General features: G+C 47.8%; 1 protein-coding gene across 4 annotated transcripts in view; it reads left to right on the forward strand.

Annotated features, from left to right (window-relative positions):
* The first annotated feature begins 5,198 nt into the window (after positions 1 to 5,198).
* BLK (BLK proto-oncogene, Src family tyrosine kinase) overlaps positions 5,199 to 24,133 on the forward strand; it is a 44,312-nt gene continuing 25,377 nt past the window's right edge. The window contains exons 1-2 of one of the 4 annotated variants that reach the window (XM_064411584.1): positions 5,199 to 5,965; positions 23,598 to 23,700. In XM_064411584.1, the coding sequence (XP_064267654.1) occupies positions 23,599 to 23,700 (102 nt within the window). In that variant the 5' untranslated portion in view covers positions 5,199 to 5,965; position 23,598. Of the gene's footprint in view, positions 5,966 to 11,443; positions 11,702 to 12,115; positions 12,286 to 13,815; positions 14,978 to 23,597; positions 23,701 to 24,133 lie in introns of those variants that run through there. The other 3 variants (XM_064411582.1, XM_064411583.1, XM_064411585.1) reach the window with 3 other exon arrangements.

A 24,133-nucleotide genomic window follows, 5' to 3' on the forward strand; every position in this document is an offset into this window, starting at 1 on the left:
GGGAAGCTCCTGTTGCTTCCACAGCTGCTGGGAACCATTTTAGCTGCTTCCGAGGAGGGACTGAGAGAGGCAGTGCCCGGCTCCGGCTGAGTGGGGTCCGGAATCAAAGGCAGGGGACAGAGGGGGTTTCCTTCCTTCAAAGAAGTTGGGGGTTAACCCCTCAAAGCCTGTCCAAAGCATCCCACACACCACCCATCTGGGGGCTCAGAGCCACTGCCCGCGTTTGCAAAGCTGGTGCTGCGAAGGGTTAAACCTTGGGCAGTGACCCCCAACCACCCAGGCCCCTTCCCGCACTCCCACATCCAGCTTTTGTGAGGAAAACCCCTTCACTGCCTTTTTATTCCTTTTTTTTCACCCTTCCCTTCTCCTGCCTGAACCATCCCCCCTGCCCCCCCCCCGAGGGCAACGGGGAGATTTACAGCCCCTTCCAGAGCTCCAGCATGGGAGGGCTGGAGGTGGGATTTCCCACCTCCCCTCGAATGCCAGGGGTACCCCAGACCCCCACAGTAAATTAGAGGCTGTGCCTGCACAGGGTTTGGAAGTCTGGAGTGCAGAGAAGGGGGGTGCCCTGGATGCAGCAATGCAGATTCAGAATGAACAGCAGCATTTCCACATTTCTGATGAAAATGCAATTTTTTTTTTTTTTTTTTTTTTTTTTTTTGCTTTGCCAGCATCCATTTTTTGTTAGATTTCAGATCTGCATATGCAAACTCAGCCTGGTGATGAGCTCTCACTGTGCTGCAGAGAAGCACCTGAAGGCTGATGATGATGGAGAGGCACCAAGGGAGATGTAAGAGCTGTTGGCTGCATGTTAAAAGTGTCTGACAAAGACCTACAGCAGCTTTTAGCAGCAAAAGGAACCCCAGAATCCCAAGAGCTGTCAGGTTGGAAGGGATCACAGTGGGTCAGCTAGTCCAGCCTCCCCATCCCAGAGCACAGGGCACAGGGTTGTGTCCAGATCATTCTGGAATATCCCCAGTGAGGGAGACTCCACTCCCTCTCTGGACAATCTGTTCAGTGCTCGGTCACTGCACTGGAAAGTTCTTCCTCATTCCAGGTGGAACTTCCTGGGCATCAGCTCCTGCCCATTCCTGTTATCCTGTTGCTAGATCCCACAGAGCCGAGCCTGGTCCATCAAGCACGTGGATGTTCAACATTTTCAGCAACATCTCATCCAAATCAAAACTGATTCTGTGCCCATGAACCAAGCAGAACCAGGGAACAGAGAGGCACAGGGTGAAACAGCCTGGTTTTGGTGTGGGATGAGCAATCCCAGGACACGGCTTGGGAATGACCATGACTGGGGCCCCTTCCTGACAAACAAATTGGATTCAGGCACCCAGATTTGATAACCAGGAGCGTTGAATCACAGTGACATGGCCAGACAGGGTCACTTGGCCTCAGGGGCAGAGCCCAGGTCTAGCAGGGTGAGTTTACAGCAGAGGGGTTGCTTCCAAGGCTGGATGTCTGTCTGTCTGTCTGTCTCCTCGCAGGAACAGACCACACACTCTCACCCACTCCCTCTTCTGTAAATGTTTATTTTTAATTCAGTTGCGTAATGGATTTCAAATGAGCTGCCATAAGATAGCAGTGAAAGGCTGCAGCCACATCCCTCTGAAGCCAGTCCATGGGTTTGAATGTTTTTTGGCCTGGATTTATCTTGGATAAGTTGTCTTCATCCAAAAAACACTGCTGGAGAACTGATGAAGAAGAGTGCTGCTCCCACTGGTGATGCTCTAACACCAATCACCTGCAATGGACACCTGAAATTAGGTGTGATCAGGTAAAATAAACCTGTGAACGACCAGCACTGTCCACACCCATGGCTCAGTATTTTTTTTTGCTCTTCCTCAGACACAAGGAATCCTTTCTGCTGCCTGCAGGGCTCCAAAGACTGCCAGATCCCACAGCATCCCTGGGCACAGGAGCTTTCCCAGAAGACTGCTGAATTCTTGGGAACACATGGATCCAAGCCTGAGGTTTTGCTGGGATGAGGTTTTGCAAAGCCCAACCTGGAAATTGCTTGCTGTAGTGGTAGTTTGTAGAATCATGGAAGGGTTTGGGAAGGAAGGGACCTTAAAGATCCTCTCATTCCACCCCCTGCCATGGGCAGGGACACCTTCCACCATCCCAGGTTGCTCCAAGCCCTGTCCAACCTGGCCTGGGATACTTCCAGGGATGAGGCAGCTGGACTTCCTTGGGATCCCCTGTGCTGATCTAAACACTACAAACTCTCTAAGGTGCCTTAGAGCCCCCTAAGTCTTACCTGGACCTTCTGAACTGCCTCTCACCACCCAAAATGGGCAGAAATTACCATTTCTTTATCACAACAGCAGCAGCTCAACTCAGTTTGGATTTGAACCTTCTGCTTCTTGCCCTTTCTGCTGGATTTGGGTGGTTTGTCCCTGCAGCTATCCTGCTGACAAGGCATGGAGGAGCTGGATCTCCTGGCAGGGTCGTGTGGCCATTCTGTGGGACCAATGTTGGAATCTTACAGAATCATCCATGGTTTCTTCTCAGCTGGTCCTCATATAAATGCTTTTTGCCTAAAGCAAAGTCCCTGTAAAGAAAAGTTCCTGAACATATAGGGAACATATAGGGAAGCTGGGACAAGAACGTGGAGTGATGGGACAAAGGGGGAAGGGTTCAAACTGGAAGAGAGTGTCTTTACATGAGATATTAGGAAGAAATTCCTCCCTGTGAGGGTGGGGAGGCCCTGGCAGAGGTTGTCTATAGAAGCTGTAGCTGCCCCTGGATCCTTGGCTGTGTCCAAGGCCAGGCTGGAAAGGGCTTGGAGTGACCTGGGATAGTGGAAGGTGTCCCTGCCCATGGCACAGGGTGGAACAGGATGGCCTTTAAGGTCCCTTCCAACCCAAACCATTCTGTGATCCTACAGTTCCCTGGGGCTTGGCCTTCCAAGGATGGGAAGGGGAGCCCGTTATGCACCCAACCATCATCATCCCATCCTGGGCAGGAGCAGCCTCCACAGGGACTGTACCAGGAAAGTCCTCTGGCATGGCTGGAGGATGACCTGGGAGCAAATCAACCTGGAAACGTGGCAGAGGCACCTCCAGAGGGCAGCAGGTCCCCAGGTGATGCTGTCCCCTGGTGTCCCCAGGGGCTGCAGAGGTCAGTTGTGGTCACCTGGCTGCTCAACTCCATGGATCACTGGAGGGACCTGGCACTGGCCTGGTTCAGTCTTCACAGAATCATTGAATGGTTTGGGTTGGAGGGGACCTTAATTTAATTGCAGTCCCTTGCCGTGGGCAGGGACACCTTCCACTAGGTCAGGGTCCTTCCTTGGGGTATCTACTTTATTTTCTCTATGGGTTTCTCCCAGGTGAGTCAAATATCAAAGAAAAAAGCAGAGGACGATTGTAGCTGAAATCTTATCAAAATCATGGTGGGAATTTTCAGCCCATTTGGTTTTATTCAAAGGTAAAAGTAAATCCACTTTGTGATTCCATAACTAACTTTGTAAGTGTGTGTATTACTGAATTATTTCTCCCTCAATTCAAAAAATTTCCCCAATACCTGAAGAACTATAAATCATTTCCAAATAAAATCAAGACCCTTTCCAAAGATTTTGACTGATTTGTATGGCTTTCCTTTGATAAACCTACTAACCCAACTCATTGCAGCAGTCCATAAAAGTAAAAAGCATTTAAAAATCTCAGGACTGATATATGTTTTTCCACCTCTCTTCTTTGCTGAAAAAAAAAAGGGATTTCAGTTTTACTTCCACTCCAAATGGGTGGAATTCTCTGGATTTTAGAGCTGATGGCCAGGGATCACAATTCTACTTCAGCAATTGGTGGCTTGACAAACAGAATCTGGACAATCTCCTCAACCCAGGACAAATGAACAAAGACCAATAATTGTATTTTTGTCTATTTTTTTTTCTTTTACCCCAGCTGTTGGAATTTTTTTTCAATTTCTAAATCAAACTAAGTATTTTGGGGACCTTAAAATGTGAACAGCACTTGAAATGTGTTTGCTTGTTAGATTCCTCCGCTTTGCTGTTTGTTCAGACTGATGAATGAGCCATAAAATCAAATGTTTGCAACACTCCCGATGTCCACTATTCCAGAGAGATCCACACTTTGGAATTTGCCTCCAGACAACTTCCCCTGCAGAAATCCATCAGAAGAAGGGTGTTATCTCAGCCAGTGGTGATCCTTTGATCTGCATGACTAAGAGTGAAGATCCAACCTTCTCTTAAATAATATTTTCATCCCTCATCTCAAAAAAAAAGCTGACAAACATCCCATTGCTCAGCCCGTCTCAGCCAGGATCCCTGTTGTCCTGTTTGATGAACCTCTGGCTGGTTTTCTTTTTTCCTTGTCTCAACGTGCAGGGGCTCTGTCCAGAATCCAGCAGGATCAGGAGGTGACACTCATCACCCTCCTGGCCTTCAGATGAGTTGGTGGGTCTGGAACCCTCGGGCTGAGGGTGGAAATGGGGATGATGGAGCTTCACAGCATTGCATGGTAAAAACAGGAAGGACCTGGAGCTTCTGGAGTGATTCCAGAGGAGGCCACTGAGATATTCCAAGGGCTGGAGCCCCTCTGCTCTGGAGCCAGGCTGAGAGAAACTCCTGGGGGTGTTCCCCTGGAGAAGAGAAGGCTCTGGGGAGAGCTTAGAGCCCCTTCCAGAGCCTAAAGGGGCTCCGGGAGAGCTGGAAAGGGACTTGGGACAAGACGTGGAGGGACAGGACACAGAGAATGATTTCCCACTGCAGGGGGCAGGGATAGATGGGATAGGGAAGGAAATCCTGGCTGTGAGGGTGGTGAGGCCCTGGCACAGGTTGCCCAGAGAAGCTGTGGCTGCCCCTGGATCCCTGGAAGTGTCCAAGGCCAGGTTGGACAGGGCTTGGAACACCCTGGGATAGTGGGAGTTGTCCTTGGCTATGCCATGGTGGAACTGGTGGATTTTTATTTTCCCACCCAAACAATTCTGTGATTCTCTGGTGCCCAAAGGCCCTTGGGAATGGAAGGCACTGAAATGCCCCAGAGGTTTGGGTGAGGTTTGAGCTGGGCCTCACCCACAGCAGCTCCAGATGTGCTCTGGGTGCTCAGCACAGGCAGAGCTTTGTGCAGGAACCACAAACAGTTAATTGCACAAAACAGAGGGAAGGCAGATCTCACAAAATCTCTCACACAAGCAATAAAGAGATACCAGGATGTGCTGTCAGCTGTCTTCTGTGCTCTTCCCCCTGTGCCCTAAATGGCATCAGCTGTCTTGTACTCGTTGAAGAAAGGAGGAAGAACATGACCTGTCTCTTTAGGTGAGATCTGAAGCAGAACCAGAACCTCAAATGGAAAGTGAGTGAGGTTACAGCCCCGTAACCCAGCTGATTACAAAAAAAGAAACTTCTCAGACTCGAACCTGACTGGTGATAAGCTCTCTGAAAGTCAAGTGCACGCAATAAATAACCCCACCCCTTCCATTGGCTCAGACTGCTCTGAGCTGTGAATGGGCCAATTTACACAACTCCAGACCCATATTTCTCCTCCCATTTTCAGACCAGCTTTATACCCTGAGGCTCCAGGGGTTGACTTTCACCTCACCCCAGCCTGAATGAGAGCAGTTCAGGGCCCTGTTTGCAGCAGGACCAGACTTCATACAGCCTAAAGAGCTTTTGTGGGTTCTTCTAGAGGTAGACCCCGTTCTAATATTAGTAGGGTGTGAGAAGTGTGGTCATACAGCCAGCCCTGCACTGCTCTAAGTGTAACAAACCAGCTCCATTTGTCATTCAGCTGTTGGCAACAGGAAACCACCAACAGCAACTCAACACACAACGACAAGAAGAATTAGGGTTTTCTCTTTCTGCATGCTCCAAGGATTGAAACTCATCAGAAGGAGCTGATGGTCCCACACTGATGATCTGGAAGGGGTTCTTCAGCTCTGGTGGACAGCTAAGATTGAGTGGGATATGATTTAATCTGAACACAGGACTCTCAAGGTAAGTGCAAACGATTTTCCAGCAGTTTTCCTTCCTTCCTGCTGCCTGTTTGTTGTCTGGTGCTCCACTGGCCATATTCCCTTATGGTATTTAAAGATTTGGCCCATCTGTGGACCAGTGATTATTAAAGCCTTTAGGGTGGGATGTCCAATGAGCCAAACTGCTGCTCTGGACCAGGACAGGGGGTGTGTCTGTCTTTCCTTCTGGCAGCTTCCCGCTGCTGGAACTGGGAACGGTCTCAGGTGGGACTGATGCTCCAAGTCAGATGTTCACCCAATGGGTTCTCTCTCAGGCACAGGCCAACCTTCTTTCTCTTAAAAATAGTGAAAATAGATGATGGCCAGGAGTGAATGAGTTTCATCCAACTGAATTTCTTGGAAATGAGAGTGACAGGAGAAGGTGAAATCAGGGACCCTGTTCTGGAGTTGAGAGGAGGTGGAAGTTTGGGTACTCAGCTTCCAACACAGCAACCTTTGGGTGCTGCAGACAGTGCAGGGAAGGGTTGAATCTTTAATTCCCCATTTGTGGAGATGCACATTTGGGATTTTTGAGAGTTTTTGCTTTCTTCCACACCACAGATGGTTTAAATGGTCTCACTAGATGCAATATTTTGTTTTCACCAGCTCCTCCACTGAAGCTGGTAAAACCGCTGCAAAGTTAATGCTGGTTGTAGACAAAGCTTCTGGCAAAGCTGGAAGTCTCCAGGGGATCTGTAGGAAGAGTGGACTTGCTGCTTCTACTCTGGTCACTTCCCAGGATCTGCACTAAGCCTATAACCTTCATTCCTGATTAATATTTACGTCAGGCTCAAAATTGCAGAGCTCTAAGTTGGAGCATGGATATTTCAGGATATCTGTGCTTGCTGTGGCACTTTTGGGAAGGAATAGCACTTGCTGTGTTGTGGGGTATTTGCATCTCAGACCTCCTCAGAGAGGAGGTTACACTACAGTGTTTTCTCAGGGCTTTGTGGCCAATGAAGCCCCATTGAACGCTCTTCAAAGTGCTTTAGTTACTCCACTCATGATTTGGGGCTATTTCTTGCCTCTCATGATGGGCTGCTCTGATATTTAATTGATTATGAATCTTTAACAGTACAAAACCAGGACACTGCCAGCAGTGAGGGTTCCTGCTGCATGCAGAGCACACACACATGGTCCCAGCTCAGGTACGTGCTGGAGATGGAGAAGGCAGATGGAAATGAGGAATAAAAAAAAGGACAGCTGCAGGGCAGCCCAGGCACCCTCATTAATATGCTTGGTCAGTCATTCTGTCAAGGTTTAAGTCATTTTTTTATCAGAAGATTTGAGGGCTGCAGAGCTTGTGGTTTCTTGTTCATATTCTGCTTTCTTCTCCCAGACCTCCTGCAGCCGTTTCATTGTATTGGTACCCAAAAGTCAGTGAAAAAACCCTTCTGGCCCAATCTTGTTTTGTTCTGCCAGTACAGGGCTATTATTGCCCCGTGAGGATTACAAAGTCAAAACCTGAATTTTCTGGTGGAGGAGGAAACACCCAAGGCATATTTACGTGAAAATTTTGCAAAAGTGCTGCTGATTATTCTTTATCTTCTCTTCCAACAAATTCCCATGTTCGATTTAATCAGCATGGAGTGTTCTGGGATGTTGTTATACCCTGGGCTTTCAACTGAGATGGTGTATTCCAGCTCCTCTTAATGAAACCCACAGCATCCTAGGATGGGCATCACATTCCCTCATAATTTGGGCTGTGTGTCCCTTTCAAACACGGCTATCAGCTCCTTTATTTCTGCTTTGTAGCTTTCTTCCTGACCCATATTTCAACCTTTAATTCTCTGTGGCACCTTGATGGGCATATCAACATCCAAAAATGACCTTGAGGCTTTTTTCAGAAACAGCCCAGGCTTTTTGTCATCTAAAGCAGGTGTGGAAAGGGAGGATTCACATGGGTGGATTTCACAGGGATCACAGGGATGTGCTGAGCAGAATAGGAGCTCCTGGGCATGCTGTTACTTCATCATTATTTGCTATTCTTCCTTCCCTTCGTTCTTTCCATTCCATCTGTGTTAAAAAAGGAGTTTCCTCACTGCTCCTCCATGGTTCATGAGCCTCTGGAGGCAACCAAGCATTGCCTCCATGTGGGTGAGTTCCCTTGTAGCCAATCATTTCCTGCAGGGTTTCTATCACAGGGAAAATATCTTTCAGGACACCTGGGGCTAAATCCTGGTGGAATCCTCGCCAGCCCCAAAGTTTCCATCCATGTATTAATTCCATGTGGTGCAAGTCAGCTTTTTTCATTAGACTGACTCCACATTGCAAGATTAGAAGTAGCTGGGGGGGTAAAAAAAAAGGACGAAATTCTCCCTTGCAGAGGTCTTGGCAATGAATTACAGCCCCAGGGTCCTGGTGCTGTTTGTGGAAGGAGCAGTTTCACCAATGGACATCACTGGACAAAACAGGTTGTGGAGGGTCATGGTTCTTGCTTAAACATAAATAGGAATGTAAACCAGAATTCCAATATTTCATGCTGGATAAGACGTTTGCTTCTCACAGATCAGCCTGTTTTCCATACCAGGCTGATGGTTTAAATCCATCACAATATCCAGCCAAAAATATCTCCCCCACCACCAAAAACCAGGCTCAAACCACCAGAGATCCTTGTGTTAAAGTAAAAAAAGTGGGTTTCAATTATAATTTTTTCTAAGAAGTTGCAACTGAGCAGGAGAACAATGTTCCTGTGGTTTTACAGAGCAATTTTGTCTTTGTTAATGCTGGTCAGTTTTAATTTCAAAAACGTTGTGGCCTTGCCTATTCAAATTTCCAAACCCAGTGATAAATGCATGAAGCAGAGGGACACTGTTGAGCAAAGGTGTGGGAAGTGTGAGCCGTTTGGAATTACTGCAAGAAATGGTGTTGCTTCATTTGCTGGAGACACAGCAAAGAGGGAGGGAATAAACTTGCCGTCCACCATGGAATCATGGAATGGTTTGTGTTGGAAAGGAACCTTAAGGGTCAGCTCATTCCAACTCCCTGTCATGGGCAGGGACACTTTCTACCATCCCAGAGTTTTCCAAGCCATATCCTTGGACACGTCCAGGGATGGGGCATCTGCCATGGGTAGGACAGAGAGTCATGAGTCTTTCAGTGAAGGAAATTAGTGGTGGTTGTTAGGATGCCATTTTAAGGCTATGGGAATTGGAGGGCTGGGAAAGACTGATAGGAAGCAGTGGGAATTTCCATCACTGAAAGCTTTGAAGCACACGTTAGGGGAGTCTCTGAGATTAATGACCTTCGTGGTGCCAGTCCTACATTTCTGCCACCCTGTGGAACTGAACTGAAATGTACTTTTCAAAATCACCCCCCTCCATTTCTCCCTCTTTATTTATTTACTTACATACTTTTATAAAATAGTTTTCCAAATTTGACCCAATCTCACTGGCAATTTCTGCTCCTCTGGAAGCCGTGGAATGTGTTACTGATCAAAAAGCAGCAAGCAGCACCCCTGGGGTCCTGTGTGTCAGGCACGTAGGAGACGCAGCAGAAATAATAAACACATGGCTCACAAATGAATTCTTTGCTACTTAACAAGCAGAGAAGAATAAAAAAATTACTCAGTGTCCAGGATGTCTGGTGTGCCTTGGTGATGGCAGAATCAGGAATGATTTTGGTGAGTGAAGGTTGGGTGAAAAACTCTTTGTCACTTGATAAAGGGACCTCACAGCCAAGAGGCAAAAGAGGTGCTTGGCCCCATGCCCAGGTCCCCATGGTCACAATTTACTACAGGATGGTGTTTCCTCAATTATGGAAGGTCTCTCTTATCCATGAAACCTGGGGTGGGAAAGAAAAACTGTAACAAAATGCCTGGTGCAGAGGAAGTGCTGGACTTCTTTCAGCCCAGACAGCTCCTTGCCCAACACCTGAGCCTTGGTGGCATCCAGGGTTATGTGAACAACTTGGGACCATGAAATTTGGGGCAGAACCTCTCAAAATGTGTCTGTGGGAGGATGATGATTGAGAAGTGGGCTTTGAATAGAAGTTAAATTCGACCTGTGGAAAAATCAAGGCGTCACCTGTAATGCATGATGGAAAGAGGGAGAAGTGATGCCAATCTAAGCAGGCAGAGAAATTGATAGAAAATCTTTAAATTTACTTTTATCTTGATGTTTTTTCCTGGCTGTCTCTTGCATATTTGGCCTTGACCATTTTAGAAGCAGAGGAAGAAGAGCACAGCTGCTTGAGACATTAATGCAGCAGACTTGCACGATTATTACTCTTTTTTTCCAGTGAGAGGTGCCAATATTCATGGTGTTTGTGTGACAGAACCTTTTGAAAGGTGGTGATTTCCCATGGAATGCTTTTTTTTCCCCTGAAAATTGTGGTGAAAAAGTTGGAAAAAGCTTTCTAAAAGTCACTCAGTGGTCTGCCAAGGAATAATAACTGTGAGTGGAAGGGAATTGTGAATGTGGGGCTCTGTACAAGACTGGTCCTAACCAGGTGAGAAGAAATCCTGGTTGTTTTAGTGCAGTACTGCTGGTGCCAGGCAGAGGATGGACACTGGCAAAGCAAGAAACTTTAGGAAATAAGATTTCTTCCAGCTCTGAGGCAATAAATTCAGGCCAGATCAAATGTAAGGTAACCTGAGAGTAGATCAGCCCTATCAATTCAATGCCATAAATAATGACTTTCTGTAACAAACCTGGTTGTGAGGTTTGGCTTTGTTCTGATACATTTCTGTCTCCTTCGAGCACCATAAGGATGTTTCGATATTATTTTAATTCTGAAAATTGAGTTAATCATCTCATTTTGGGTAAGGGATTAAAAAGCAATGGGTTTCTTCTTTCTTTACGAGCATCAGAAAGGAAATAATATTGAGACAAGGTCTTGGCTGCTGCAAGTAGTCAGGAATAGTCATATTTTGAGTGTAGGACAAGCTTGGCAGGGAGGACTGGCTTGGGTAGGAGTCACTTTCTCTTTCCAAAAAGGCTTTTCCTCACGGGATCCAGACAAAATCTCTTTGTGGCAATTACTAGCAGAATATCCCCCAACTGCCATCAAGCATAACCTGCATTTTTATCCCAGTCTCCGGAGATATCCCTGCAAAACCAAAAGGATTTAATAATAAATAATGGTAGTGAAACAAAAGGGAGCCGATTTTCACCCTGCACTTAGGGTGATCTGAGTGTCATCCCAAACACAGGGATGGGATCAGGGAAAAATCCTGTTTTCCTTCAAATCAGGGAAAAAGGGATAGCCTGTCTCTTGCAAAGCAGAGATCCAGCAGGAGGGCCGGTGAAATCAGGGTAGACTTTAAATAAACATGATAAACATACGTAGATAAATATAATCCAGGAGCCACCACAGCTCCTGTAGAATGGGGATCACCAGGGGTTTGGATGCAGCCACCAAATGTTTAAGAGGTAGAGAGAGGAAGCCCAATATTGCCTGTTTTAGTAGCTGAGATGCTGCCTTGGTGTTCAAAAAGTCCTCAGAGAGCTCCGAAAATGAACTCTCAAAATGGAGTCTGGTGGGTTGGTTATAACACATCAGTGTCTTCCAAGAGCAGCAGGACACTGTAAATAAGCTGTTCATCTGCTAGAGGTGTGGGAACAGGGAGGTTCTGATGGTAAAAGAGACTTCTCATTCCTAAAAGGGAAGAGAAAAGCTTGGCCAGCCTGTGAAAACAAAGTCTAGAGGAAATGAGCTGCCCAGCTTTTGCAGCGGCAGGAGAGGGAAGCAGTCCTGGGGGCCAGCTGGGAAAGCAGAGGTACCTTCATCCTCTCGGTGGGCTCAGTTCAAAGCTGGAGTTGTTTCTGCAGCAGAAATCCCAACAGGAATGCCTTTGTGTCAGTGTGAAATGAATAAAATGTCATGGGATGGGCACTGCTGCACAAGGAGGCCGTGCAGGGGCCACCATTGCAAAGTCTGGCTGTGGGGTTGTCCTGGTGGGCTGTGGGGTCATCTGCTGGGAGGCTTTCCCAGGAATGGTTTCAAACTGACAGAGAGTAGGTTTAGATTGGATATTAGAGAGAAATTCTTCCCTGTGAGGGTGGGCAGGCCCTGGCACAGGGTGCCCAGAGAAGCTGTGGCTGCACCTGAATCCCTGGAAGTGTCCAAGGCCAGGTTGGATGGGGCTTGGATCAGCCTGGGATAGTGGAAGGTGTCCCTGCCCATGGGAAGGTGTGGCCCTGAAGGATCTTTAAGGTCCCTTCCAACCCAAACTATTTTGTGATTCTATAATTCCATGATTTCACACTCGTGTCAGGGCCTGCAAAGGCACTGGAGAACATCTGGGGGCTGACGTATGAAAACAGGGTGGAAGCCACCACCAGAAAGACCCTGCTTGGCTGGGTGAGATCACAGCCTGTGCTTTCAGGTTGGGGGAACAGGGACAGATGGAGCCCATCTGGAGTGACTGGGAGCTGCAAATGAGAGACTTTTTCCCTTTTTAGTGCCTTTTTTCACAAACTTTCTCAGGGTTCCCCCTCCAGCTGCTTTCAGAGGACATCCCTGGGCTGAGGAAGCAAATTTTCCGGGCTTGCAGAAGCTCCATCTCGTAGCCATGAGATTCCCAGGCTGGAGGAAACAGTGTAGGCCCAAGGATGAAGGGATGTGCTCCAGGTGACACACAGGATACCACAAGATACCAGAAAGACCTCCCTGGGATGCAGCAGGCCAACCACAGCGCACCGAACCCTTTTTATTTTTAATTCTTGCTTTTGAGCTGCTTGAACTGCGGCCATCACTGGGAGAGTGCAGTGTAGATCCCACTGCAGCTGCTGGGTTTCCCCGCTGCCAGCAGTGGGATTGTGTGTCAGAGCAGAAGCAGGTTTCTCTCTGGAGCTGCCACGCTGTCGCCCCGTTCCCAGGATGACTTGGCAGACACTGCAGCAGCGCTCAGCCCTTGCTGCACCTCGTGGTAGCTCCTCCTTCCCACCTCAGCGGTGGATGACAGCAGCTTTCTAAAAGAGCAACTTCCCTTTTCATAGGGATAGGAAGTGAAGCTCATTTAGCAAAGAGAGGTCGCCCACCAAATGGCGAGGCCCTGTCCTAAAGCTCAAAGCCCTCCACCTAACCTGACACTGCCCTCTTCTTCCCCAGCCCCAAACCTGAGGAGCTCCACCTCCATCCCCTGCCCTTAGCTGGAGGAGAACTGGGAAGGGAAAACGGGAATTGGCAAGGGGGAAGTCTGGCAAATCTGCAAGGGCTTCCTCATTTCTGTGTCTCTAAGAGCAGGCACACCTGGCTGAGGCCTGCTGGGTTGGGTGTCTGTCCTGGTTGTCTTCATTGTCACCCAGGCTTGGAGGGTGTCAGAGGATGGTGCCAGGCTCTTTTCAGTGGTGCCCAGCCACAGGATGAGCAGAAATGGACATAAAATAAACCACAAGTTCCACCTCAACCATGATGAAGCAATTCTTTATGTTGAGGGTTTCAGAAACAGCTGAAGCAGCTGGCCAGGGAGGGCGTGGAGTTTCTTCTTTGGAGACATTCCAAACCCACTTGGTCATGTTCCTGTGTCGTGTGTTACAGGTGATCCTGCCTTAGCAAGAGGGTTTGACTGGCTGACCTCCAGAGGCCCTTTCCAAACCCAAACTATTCTAAGATTCTGGGATTCCAGGATTTAGAGATTCTGAGATTCTGTGCTGACCCTCCAGGGTGATGGACTCAGTGTGACCCCCAAGAACTTGCAGGCCCCTGTGTATGGCCCAGACAGCCTTGCAGCCTTCCATGGGGATGTCTTCGTTTGTCAGGAGCACAGCTGCAGAGCCAAGGCTGCTTCCCATCCCATGTTTCTAGAGGGGGCACCAGCCACGTGCACCCTGGAGCAGCTGTCCCCACCTCACACATCATCGTGTCCTCAGCCACCCTCTTGTTGTTCTTGTGTCCTGTGGCTGGTAAAGGTCTTCTGCCATGACCTCAGCTCAGATCTGCCCCGTGAAGCTTTTCCTCCTGTAAACAACATCACCAGTGTGGGGTGACCTTTAGCTTGTGCATCACTCCCAGCAGAGGTTGGCTCGTGTTTGTCCTGCTCAGTGGGGGCAGCTGAAGTGTAAACGATGTGAGGTCATCCCAGCCTCGAGCTGGCTGAGACTAAGCGTCCTTTTCCCTCCTGCTGTCACTTACAACGCAAAGATGACGCCATGCAATTACCCACAGAGGTGTACATGGTGGTTTTTGGGGGCCATGTGTTTGCAACAGCTTAAAAAAATACACTGACAACACTGCAGAGGAGCCAGCTCATTACACATCCGCTACGGGAAGCCTCTACAGAAACAAATCCTGCTTCTTATACAACATTTATCTCCCAGGACAGAGTTTCAGTCTCTCAATTGAACATGCTGAGGCAAAGTGAGAAAGTCACTTCCTCAGAGCCACCCACAAGTCCCTGACCAGGTCTTAATTCGTTAGACCACGCTGCTATGGTCGAGTAGGTTCATAGAGGGATGGAGCTGGCTGGAACAAGATGTGTTTCATCAGTAAAAGGTCTTTTTTTAGCCACAGAAAGGAAAGATCATTGCAAAGCCAGTTTGTTGGGTTGCTTCCTAAAATTTGGTGGTTTGAATAGTGGAAGCACATCCATTCACAGTCATTTTCACTGCTTTTAATGACAGCTGTTAATAGCCTGTGGCATTTGCTAGGGTTTGTGTCTGGATTCTCTTTGTGTTTCTCTCCTTCTTCATTATTATTTTCATTGGCCAGGTTGTCTGGGAAGTGCAACTCCCACCCCCTCCCAGGTGATAATTTTTATAATCAAAATAGAGCAAGAAATCCTTAGGGGGGGGAGAAAAGAGTCAGTTCTGACACAAAGACCTGATTAAAAAAAGAAATCCCATTAAAAGCATTTGCAAAACCAGGCTGCTCCTGCGGTCCAGGGGTGTAAAGCTGTTGGTCTCATGGATGGTGTGGATGAGGTGGAATCCAGAGGCCTCTGAAAGAAAAATTTGGGAAGGGCCTTCAGCCCCATGGAGCATCTGTCATGGGTCCGACCAGCGGCTCGTGCGTCCTCGGATCGTGTCCCCCGGAGCAGCAGCGTGGGAAGCAGGCAAGTCGGGAACATCCCACCTCCATCCACGTTCCCCTGAGGGTGGGGAGAGGCACAGCAGGTTTTTCTCTGTCTTCATCCACCCTCCTGTTCCTCCTTGTCCTATTTCCTCTCCTCCCCACAATCTGTGGGTTAAGGAGACGATGGAGGCACCTCCCAGCTCCTGCTGGATCCGGCACCGAGGGATGGTTTGCGGGGATGTTGTTCCCTCGGTCTGCTGCAAAAGGAGGGGAGGACAAAGAAGTGCCAGGTGTGCACAGCCTGGCATTCCCATCCCCCCCATTCTCCCAGGGCCTGGAGGGGAAGAGAGGTTTTGTGTGTGGGGAAGGCTGACAGGAGTTGGACACAGCTGTGATGAGTAGGGAAGTGCTCTGGCATCCCATTGCTATTCCTGACATCCCATTACTATTCCTGACATCCCATTGCTATTCCTGACACACAGCTGGAGGCGTTCAGGTGGGGATTTGGAGATGTACATCTTTCCCTACAGCCCTTTGCCTCTGCTGAGTGTAGTGGGAGGGAGCATCATTCCCTCTGAGACTCGATCCAAGGAACTGAATTTCTGAGCACCAGCCTGCCACCAGGTTCATTTCTCCTCTTGGTCCTATAAAATGCTGTCCCTTCCTAGGAAAAGTCATCCTCTGGATTGCAGGGCCTCCAGGAAGGGCCTTCACCAGGGCAGAAGTTTGGGTGGCCCCATATAAAGGTGTGGAGCCCATCCATCTCCTCATGTTATCAGGGCTGGGAGGGCCAGGACCTCCCCACATGCCTACAGATTCCTGTGATATGTCCTTCAAGTGCTGTGGAATGGAGCATCAGGTATTCCGGCCGAGGGACCATGGCCTGTGCCCACTTCCAGAGCGTTTGGATGTCAGATAGGGGTGGTCTACAGAGGGGATTTCTCCCTGCTGTGCCCCTGCTCACCCAGGCCCCATCCACAATTTGCCCCACACCAACATTGGGCAGAGAGAAGTTTGAGATGAAATTTGGATTGAAATTCCGGGCTCTGCAGGAAGTGCTGTTGGGCAGCGCAGCTTTGTCATAAAACCTGTCCCTCCTGAAGAACCCCAGAGTGGCTGCAGGTACCCAGAGGGATGTGCCTCATTCTCCTGGACCCATCCTCCTCCTTGCCCACTCCAGTGCATCCCACTGCCCCTGAGTCCTGCAGAGACGTTCCCAGCAGACATCCCACCTTGCTGCCTGGGCTGAGCTCATGAAGGAAGCATGAAGGGAGGTGGGATAAGCAGTCTGCCCTCCTGCTTTTCCCCTCTCCAAGACCCTGAGCCCTGGCTCTGTTTCCTGGCCCGCAGCCTCCTGCAGCCCAGCCGAGCATCCGTCGGCTTCCAGCGGGATGCAAAGCTCAATGTAAGCAGCCATTTTTCCTCCAGACAGATGTTTTGATTAGGGAATGACCACTCTGGCAACAGGAGGCTGTTTTATTCTTCTGGAATGAGCAAGAAGCTTTTATTATCTTCTTCTCTTTATTTTTTTTTAATTCCCTGTCAAAGGACTTTCTGTGTCTGCTTAAACTCAAGGTTCTGGAAATCTGTGCGCTCCCACACCCCCCCAGCCTCACACAGCCTTCTCCCAGAGATTGTCTCAGCTCTTCAGAAAGGCCTGGAACAGATGGATTTTCTGCTTGTTTCGCTTGCTTGGGCCTGGTTCACCTGCAAATCATGGCCTAAGAAAAATTGTAGATTTAGGGCAGATATAAATTGTAATAGAAATGGAAAGCTGGCTTGGATTGTAGCAGAAGACCCTAAAATAAGCCAGTGGGCTTCAGTCTCTTTCCTGAAATGTGCACCCCTCACTTTGGGATAAATCACAGGAGCACAAAGCTCCTGGATTTGTTCGTCTGCCCTGGGCTGCCAGGGAACAGATATTTCCAAGGCAGTTTGGCCACACTGGCTGTGCTCAAGACTGGGACCTGGACAGAGTCCAAGCCAGGGAGATGGGATGCACTGGAATGGGGAAGGAGGAGGATGGGGCCAAGAGAAGGAGGCAGCTACAGCTGCATTGGGGTTTTTTAGGATGGATCAGCCTCAACATCAGCACCTCACCACAGTGGGAGAGACCAACTGCTCCTGGGGGTTTTTCACCTTCCCTTCAAGGACCTTTGACACAGATGAGACTGTTTGACAGAGTCCTCATTTCACAAATAAAACCTGGTATCCATCAAAGATCAGGACTGGAACAGGGTCTGAACACTGTCAGTAGGATATTCCCAGTTCTCTGGCGAGGATGCAACAGGGAAACCCAACATTTGCTTCACTCCCCAGCAAGAACCAGGATGCTTCTTCCTCTGGGTTCTCCAGCTCTTCACGGGGACTTCCTGCAGTGCTGGAATCATGGAATCACAGAATGATTTGGTTTGGATTGGAAGGGACCTTAAAGCCATGGGCAGGTTGACCTTCCACTAGACCAGGCTGCTCCAAGACTCATCCACCCTGGCCTTGAACACTTCCAGGGATGGGACAGCCAGATTTTGGCCACCACATCACAGAGGATGGCTGTAGCCTCCACCTTCTGCCTCTGAGAAAGACCTTGCTCATGGTTTCAGTGCTCTTTATAGCACAGCACGTTGGTTCAGAGCTGTCTTCTTACCTCCTCTTAGCAATGAAGCTGCAAATTATTTCAAAATATGACTTGACAGAAACCCAGCAGAAGTAGAAAATGATCACAGCAAAAACTGCTTCAGTAGCAAATCTTTCTTCTTATTTAAGGAGCTGATCCATCAAGATCTTCAGTAATTCTTCAATTTTGTGTCTTGCAAAGCAGTCCGAGGGTGCCAGGTCAGGAAATGTTCTGAAGAGTTATATTATTGAGGGGAAAGGGAATTGAATGCAACTGTGATGCTCTGAGAACTGGAGGAAATTTTTTTTACTGAACTTTCTCGCTCCTTGTTGATGCAAAAATGCAAATCTGGAATACTTAAATTATTGCATCTGAAGTGAATTGATTTCAGCAATTCTTTCAGGAGAGGGGAGGACTTGCAAAGAGAAAGCTAGCATTTAAAACCTTTCATGATAGGCTAGATCTGCATTTTCAAAGTAATTTTTTTAGGGTTTTTGAACCCATTTCCTTTTAAAAATGTGTTCTTAAAAAAATAGACATTCGTAAGTTTTAAAATGAATTAAAATATCCGAACTTGCTGAACTGTTAAAACACTTTGTTGCACCCACCACAGAATCTGGATGGAAAGGGGGCTCATTTTGTGATTTCAGTAGGCTTAGGGGTTTTTTCTTTTGGAGCTGCCCTCAGAGTGAAACTCTATTGGTTTACTTGGGTATTAACCTCTTTTTTCCATGGCAGTTTCATGGGGTTGAGGCAAATGGTGAGCCAAGACTTCTGCTTTTCTGCTCAATTTGGTCTTGTTTCCTTTCCTATACCCGCCTATGCACTCCCAAGGCTGCCTGTCAGTGTCCTCCACATCCCTCTTGCAGAAGGTGCTGGATTCTCACCAGAAATTACTTTAGATCTCTTTTGCCCTGGTAGAGGAAAGCAGCCAATGGCAGTAGGTGGTGCAGGGCTGCTCATTGTGAAAATGAGATGGTCAAAGGTTTGAAATGACAGAACCCAAGGCAAGCGTGTGAAATTGACTCCAGGGAGGTTTAGGTTGGATATTAAGGAAAGTTCTTCCCCCAGAGGGTGGTCAGGCACTGAACAGGCTTCCCAGGGAATGGCCAGAGCCCCAAGGCTGCCAGAGCTCCAAGAGTGTTTGGACAATGCTCTCAGGGATGCAGAGGGTGGGACTGTTGGGATGTCTTGGGCAAGGCCAGGAGCTGGATTGATGATCCTTGTAGGTTCCTTCCAACTTGGGATATTCTCTGATTCTACGATCTTTGGAGAGCTCCCTTTGACTCATTCCTGCAGAAACCCTTCAACCTGCACCTACCTCTCTGTAGCCAAAATGCCACCTCAACTACCCCTGTGAAGGCTGATAAAATTGCATTCCATCATTCCCCAATGTGGGCACCCAGCTTGAACCCCAGTTTTAGAGGTTCTGCTCATGTATTCAATGTTCCTGTGACCTGCATGTCTGTCCCACAAATTCAGGGCTGGCTGCACCACAGAGCTCGTTGTCCTGGTGTCAATTGGCTTCTTCAGCTTGGCTCTTCTGGAACATTCTTTACTCAGGACCTAGCAGCAGCTAAGCTGGACTCATAAAATTGTAGAATATCCTGAGCTGTAAGGGGCACATCATTGAGTCCAGCTCCTGGACCTGCACAGAACCACCCCAAGAATTCCATCATTTTGTTTCTGAAGCTGTTTTTTGCTACACGTTTTTATGCATATAGGATCATAAAATCCCAGAATGGTTTGGGTGGAAAGGGACCTTAAAGACCATCCAATTCCACACCCTGACATGGGCAGGGACACCTTCCACTATCCCAGGTTGCTCCTTGCCTTGTTCAGCCTGGCCTTGGACACTTCCAGGTTTCCAGGGGCAGCTCAGCTTCTCTGGGCACCCTGTGTCAGGGCCTCCCCACCCTCACAGAGAAAAATTTCTTCCATATATCAGACCTAAATTTCCCCTCCTTCAGTTTAAACCTATTATTCCTTGTCCTATCCCTCCATTCTCTGATGAAGAGCGATATGGAGAAAACTTTGTGTTGCCTTAAAACTTCTTTGTTCTGGTCGCTCTGCTTTGACTTTTGGTCGCTTTAAAAAGAACTCATTTTGGAAGCTTGAAGAAAAAATTTCCCCTCCCTTAGTTATTAAATAAAACCAACATTTTTAGATGAGAAATACTATAAATTCGCAAAGGAAATTTCTATGATTTTCTGAGTTATTGTGCTCTCCCCAGCACTCCTTTCCACTGGAAAAAAAAAAGTAAAAACAGGGTAGGAGAACTACTCTAAATGGCTTTTCTCATTTGTTTTTTCTTGTGAAGACAATTTTTAAAAGCATTAATCAGAAGCAAAACACATTGTCATGACACACACTCAACTCAGCCGCCTTTATTTTTGAAAATAAAATTACTTTTTACCAGTCTAAGGTTCCACCAGCTGTGACATGGGAACCAGCAGCTCGCTGTGTCCAGCAACATTTGCCTGCAGGACTATTTCGGGTTTTGTAAAACACCTTCTGGCCCAAAGGATGGCGGCGTTGGCTGCCAAAGGTGTTGGAGGTGGCTGGGAGAGTGGGGCTGGTGGATTTTGTAGGGACTGCTAATCCCCAGCACTGTTCAAACCCCTTCTGTGTGTGGGTGGGAGCGAGTGACCTTTGTGGGAGGCTTGACTCGTGGTGGGCTGTGTTGTTCCCCTCTCTGAGCTGCTTTTGCACGGCTATGCCTCCGACACGTGCGTGGGGACAAAGCTGAGCCTGTGCAAGGCTGCAGAGAGGTGTTTCCAGTCTCAGCAGGGTGCAGAAAGGGCTGCAATGTCCCCACGGGGGTGCACAGGTCAAGTCGTGGTCCCCACTCCTCTCAAACCCTGCCTGAGGAGCTGGAATGGCCCCAAGCCCCTGGTTGGACTTGCTGAGGTTGATGTTCCTCCAGGCCTTTCCCATTCTGCCACCACTGGGTACCAGAGTAGTTAAAAGAAGATTCTTGGCCCAGGACGAGAAGTAGGACACAGTGATGGTGTGGATGATTATGATTAGATTTACAGATAATACAATAAATGTTGCCAGTGAATATCTAAAGAATAGCTCCATCATCTATTGCAATGGTTATAGTGTCACCAGGTCGTAGTTTCTCCTGTTGAGCCATGAGACCTCCTTGCTTTCTAAACTGCCCAAAGAAATCTAAGTGTGGCTCACTCCACTGAGATTTGGTCTATCACTAAAGCATTACAGTGTAAGCAAGTTCAGCTGGAAATGTACAGATTTTCAGTCTTTGGCCCTGCAGAATTCACAACGGCAAAGCACCTCTGGAGCTACTTTAGGATTTATCTCTGTATTTGACCAGAACTGAGAGCTTTCACTCACCCACCCAAAAACTCTCCATCTTTGGACTGGATGTCCTGCAGGTATCCTTGCCAGGGTGAAGACCCATCCAGAAGCTGCTTTCCCCCTTGGAAGATCAGTTGGTCCAGAGGGTCCAATCTCCAACAGCATTTTATACCCTTTTGCAGGCCCCCAAATCATCGCATAATAATAATAATAATAATAGTAGTAATAATAATAATAATAATAATAATAATAATAATAATAATAATAATAATGTATTCCATTAATTATGTGAGCACCTGGTGTTCTTATGATTGGGCAAATTACATTGCCTGACACAGAGCGGAAGGGGAGAGGGAGGATGTGTGTGGGAGGATTTATTTGATGGCCAAAATATCTTTCGTTGCCATCACACATTGAGAGCAACTGAAAACCTCAAAAGAAGCATCCATGATCCTGTAGGTGTCAATCCTCCCATAAGATCGTCCTTGTGACATGACTGGCAGTCAAGGCAAATTGCTGACTCGTGCTGTGTCTCACATTCCCTAAATCTGCCAAAAATATGGCAGTTGCATGAATTATGTCTCACTTGGGAGCAGAGTATATCAAAGATCCCAGGATTTTCCAGTGAGACCATAACAAGGACAACAAATCAATGCCAAACATGCAGGTGGATTTTCTGTCTTTCACAGCTGGTAATGAGTGATAGCTGAAACGTATCCATTGTCCAGCCTTGACTTTAAATAATATCTTGCTCTTCCCTGCTGCTGGAAGAAAAAAAAAAAAAAAAAAGAAAAAAGAAAATTCAAGCCACTCTTGTGACAAAACCCCCCATGTTCAAGAATCTGAAATCCTGGCACAAAGTTGTGAGTGGAAAAGCAGGAAAAGTTCCCCTAATAAATCATGTGCCATTGCACCACCAGATCTGCTAAGCAGAGCAAGTTCTGGGTACAACCTGGAGGCTGCCAAATAAAAATGAAATTGCTGCAGGAGCTGCTCTGGTTGATTTAATAGGTGAAACTCCCCCTCCAACTGTGCTGTCAGTGCCTGGAGCAGAGCTGAGGCCTGGGGACAGATGGATGGGCCATCTGCAAACCCAGGTCAAAGGAAATCTCAGAGATGAAAAAAGTTTTGGATGGGGGGAAAGCATGTATCAGGCTATCCTGAAATATTTCACCATTTCCTTCTATTTTGCATACCTTATCAGTAATAATAAAAATAAAGCAGAAGGGAGAATACATTAAAAAAAAAAAAAACAACAAACTTACAATATTTTGGCGGCTTCATTAGAAACCTCATTTTAGAGTCCCAGATTTGAAAATATTAGATCTGTGCTAGAAAGCAAAGAAAAAAAAAAGCTGCTTTTACTAGAATATTTTTCCCAGTGAGTCTGGCTTGCTGGGAGCTTTTCTGAACACACTGGTTGGAATCTGACTACCAAGAGACAGTGCCAGACTGACATTTGGGGGGTGTCCCTGGACCTGAGGCCCCTGATCCTCCATGATCACTGCAGACCTTGAGGTATTTTGGCAGAAATAGGAGTCAATGTGTCTCTGCACTTCAGGGTTTGAATTTTGGGAGTTTTGGGCATGTAGCCCACACCTTCCAAAGCCTTTCGTTCAAAGCAGGAGTGGGGCAGACTTTGGCACTGGAAGTTGCACTTCAGCAATGCTGGCTTCATCTGTTCCTTCATTTTTGAGGCTCCAAGAAGAGTTTGGCCATTTTGGCTACCCAGACCCATTATTATCCTTAAATTCCAGACTGGAGCTGAAATTACATTTCTAGGATGAAAGTCAAACAGTCCTCAAGCCCAATTTTGGAATACTTAATGCAGACCAGATGATGATCCATGGAAAAGGTTTGATTCATTTGTGTCTAGTGATCCTTGGGGTGTCCAGCAGGTCTGAGACATCCATAGGGTAGAGGGAAACCTAATCCATGATTTCTGGGAGAGCCACACCTTGTGAGGCCCCAGAGCACATCAAAAAGTACCAGAGTACTGCAGCTGGATGAGACAAGCCCTCAGCCCACACTTTACAGGCAGGATGGGTGCAGGCTGTGCCGCATTCCTTAAACTTCTCACAGTATTCCAAGGGGCCAGGGAGGTCCTGTGGCTTCCTGGGCGAACCAAGTGTGAGCCTGAGCTGCTGAAATGTGAGGAACAGCGGGACTGGTTCCGTGCACACCGCGGCCACATCCGCGCTGGCCCTGCTGCGTGGGAGGGACAGGAGCTGCAGAAAGCCCTGAGCTGCCTGAGGTGACTCGTTCTTGGGCCAGGGACTGTGTGACCCTCCTGAAGCCCTGGTGCAGCTGACCGGTTCAGCACAGGGCTGTTTATAAACCCATCTTCATCCTTCCAGCATCACCCAGATCTGGAGCAAGTGCGATATCAGATGGGGATCTCGGAGCTGGAGAGGGGACATATCCAAAGCAGTCATTTGAGCCTCTTTTTTTTGTGTTTCTGGTGACTTGTAGTGTCTATCTGAACCTCATTTGCAAAGTGTGAAACACTAGAGTCGTGTGGGAACAGAAACCATGGGGTTCACAAGGTCCAAATTAGCAGAGGACTGCAGACAGGATGGTTTTCAACTCCTCTCTTCACTGTGCCATCGTCCTGCATTCTGATTTTCTCCAGCTTCTTCTTCATGAATGCAGACTTTTTCCCTCGGCACCTGCACCTTTCCCCAAAAGCAGTCTCATTAAAACCAATTTCTGCTCTTCCTTCCAGGATGGGGTTGTTTGGCAGCAAAAATCAGCTGATGCCCAGTGAGAAACACACTTCTGGAGGCAACACAAAAACCAAGGGCAAACCTCCTCCTGCCCCACCCAAGGTAAGCCTGCAGTTTTGTGTCCTTTTGGGATCCCCCCACAGCTCAGTTGGTATCTGGGGTGATGTAGGTAATATTTAGAATCACAGAATTATTTGGGTTGGAAAGAACCTGAAAGCCCATCCAGTTCCACCCCCTGCTATGGGCAGGGACACCTTCCACTATCCCAGGTTGCTCCAAGCCCTGTCCAACCTGGATTTGGACACTTCCAAGGATGGGGCAGCCACAGCTTCTCTGGGAAACTTGGTCCTCTCAGCTGATCCCTGTTGGACAGGGGTGGGAAGGGATCTGAGGAACCTCTGTATATTTTAAACCCCTAAAATACTGTGTATTGAAATATCTTCTCATCAGCACTTTGAAACCCAGGCTGATGTTGCTGACTTGCAAGATGGGTCAGATTCAGGCTAAGATTCAAAGCTGCAAACCACAATGGAAA

The sequence above is a fragment of the Passer domesticus genome, chromosome 3 (assembly GCF_036417665.1).
Source record: "Passer domesticus isolate bPasDom1 chromosome 3, bPasDom1.hap1, whole genome shotgun sequence".
NCBI lineage: Eukaryota > Metazoa > Chordata > Aves > Passeriformes > Passeridae > Passer > Passer domesticus.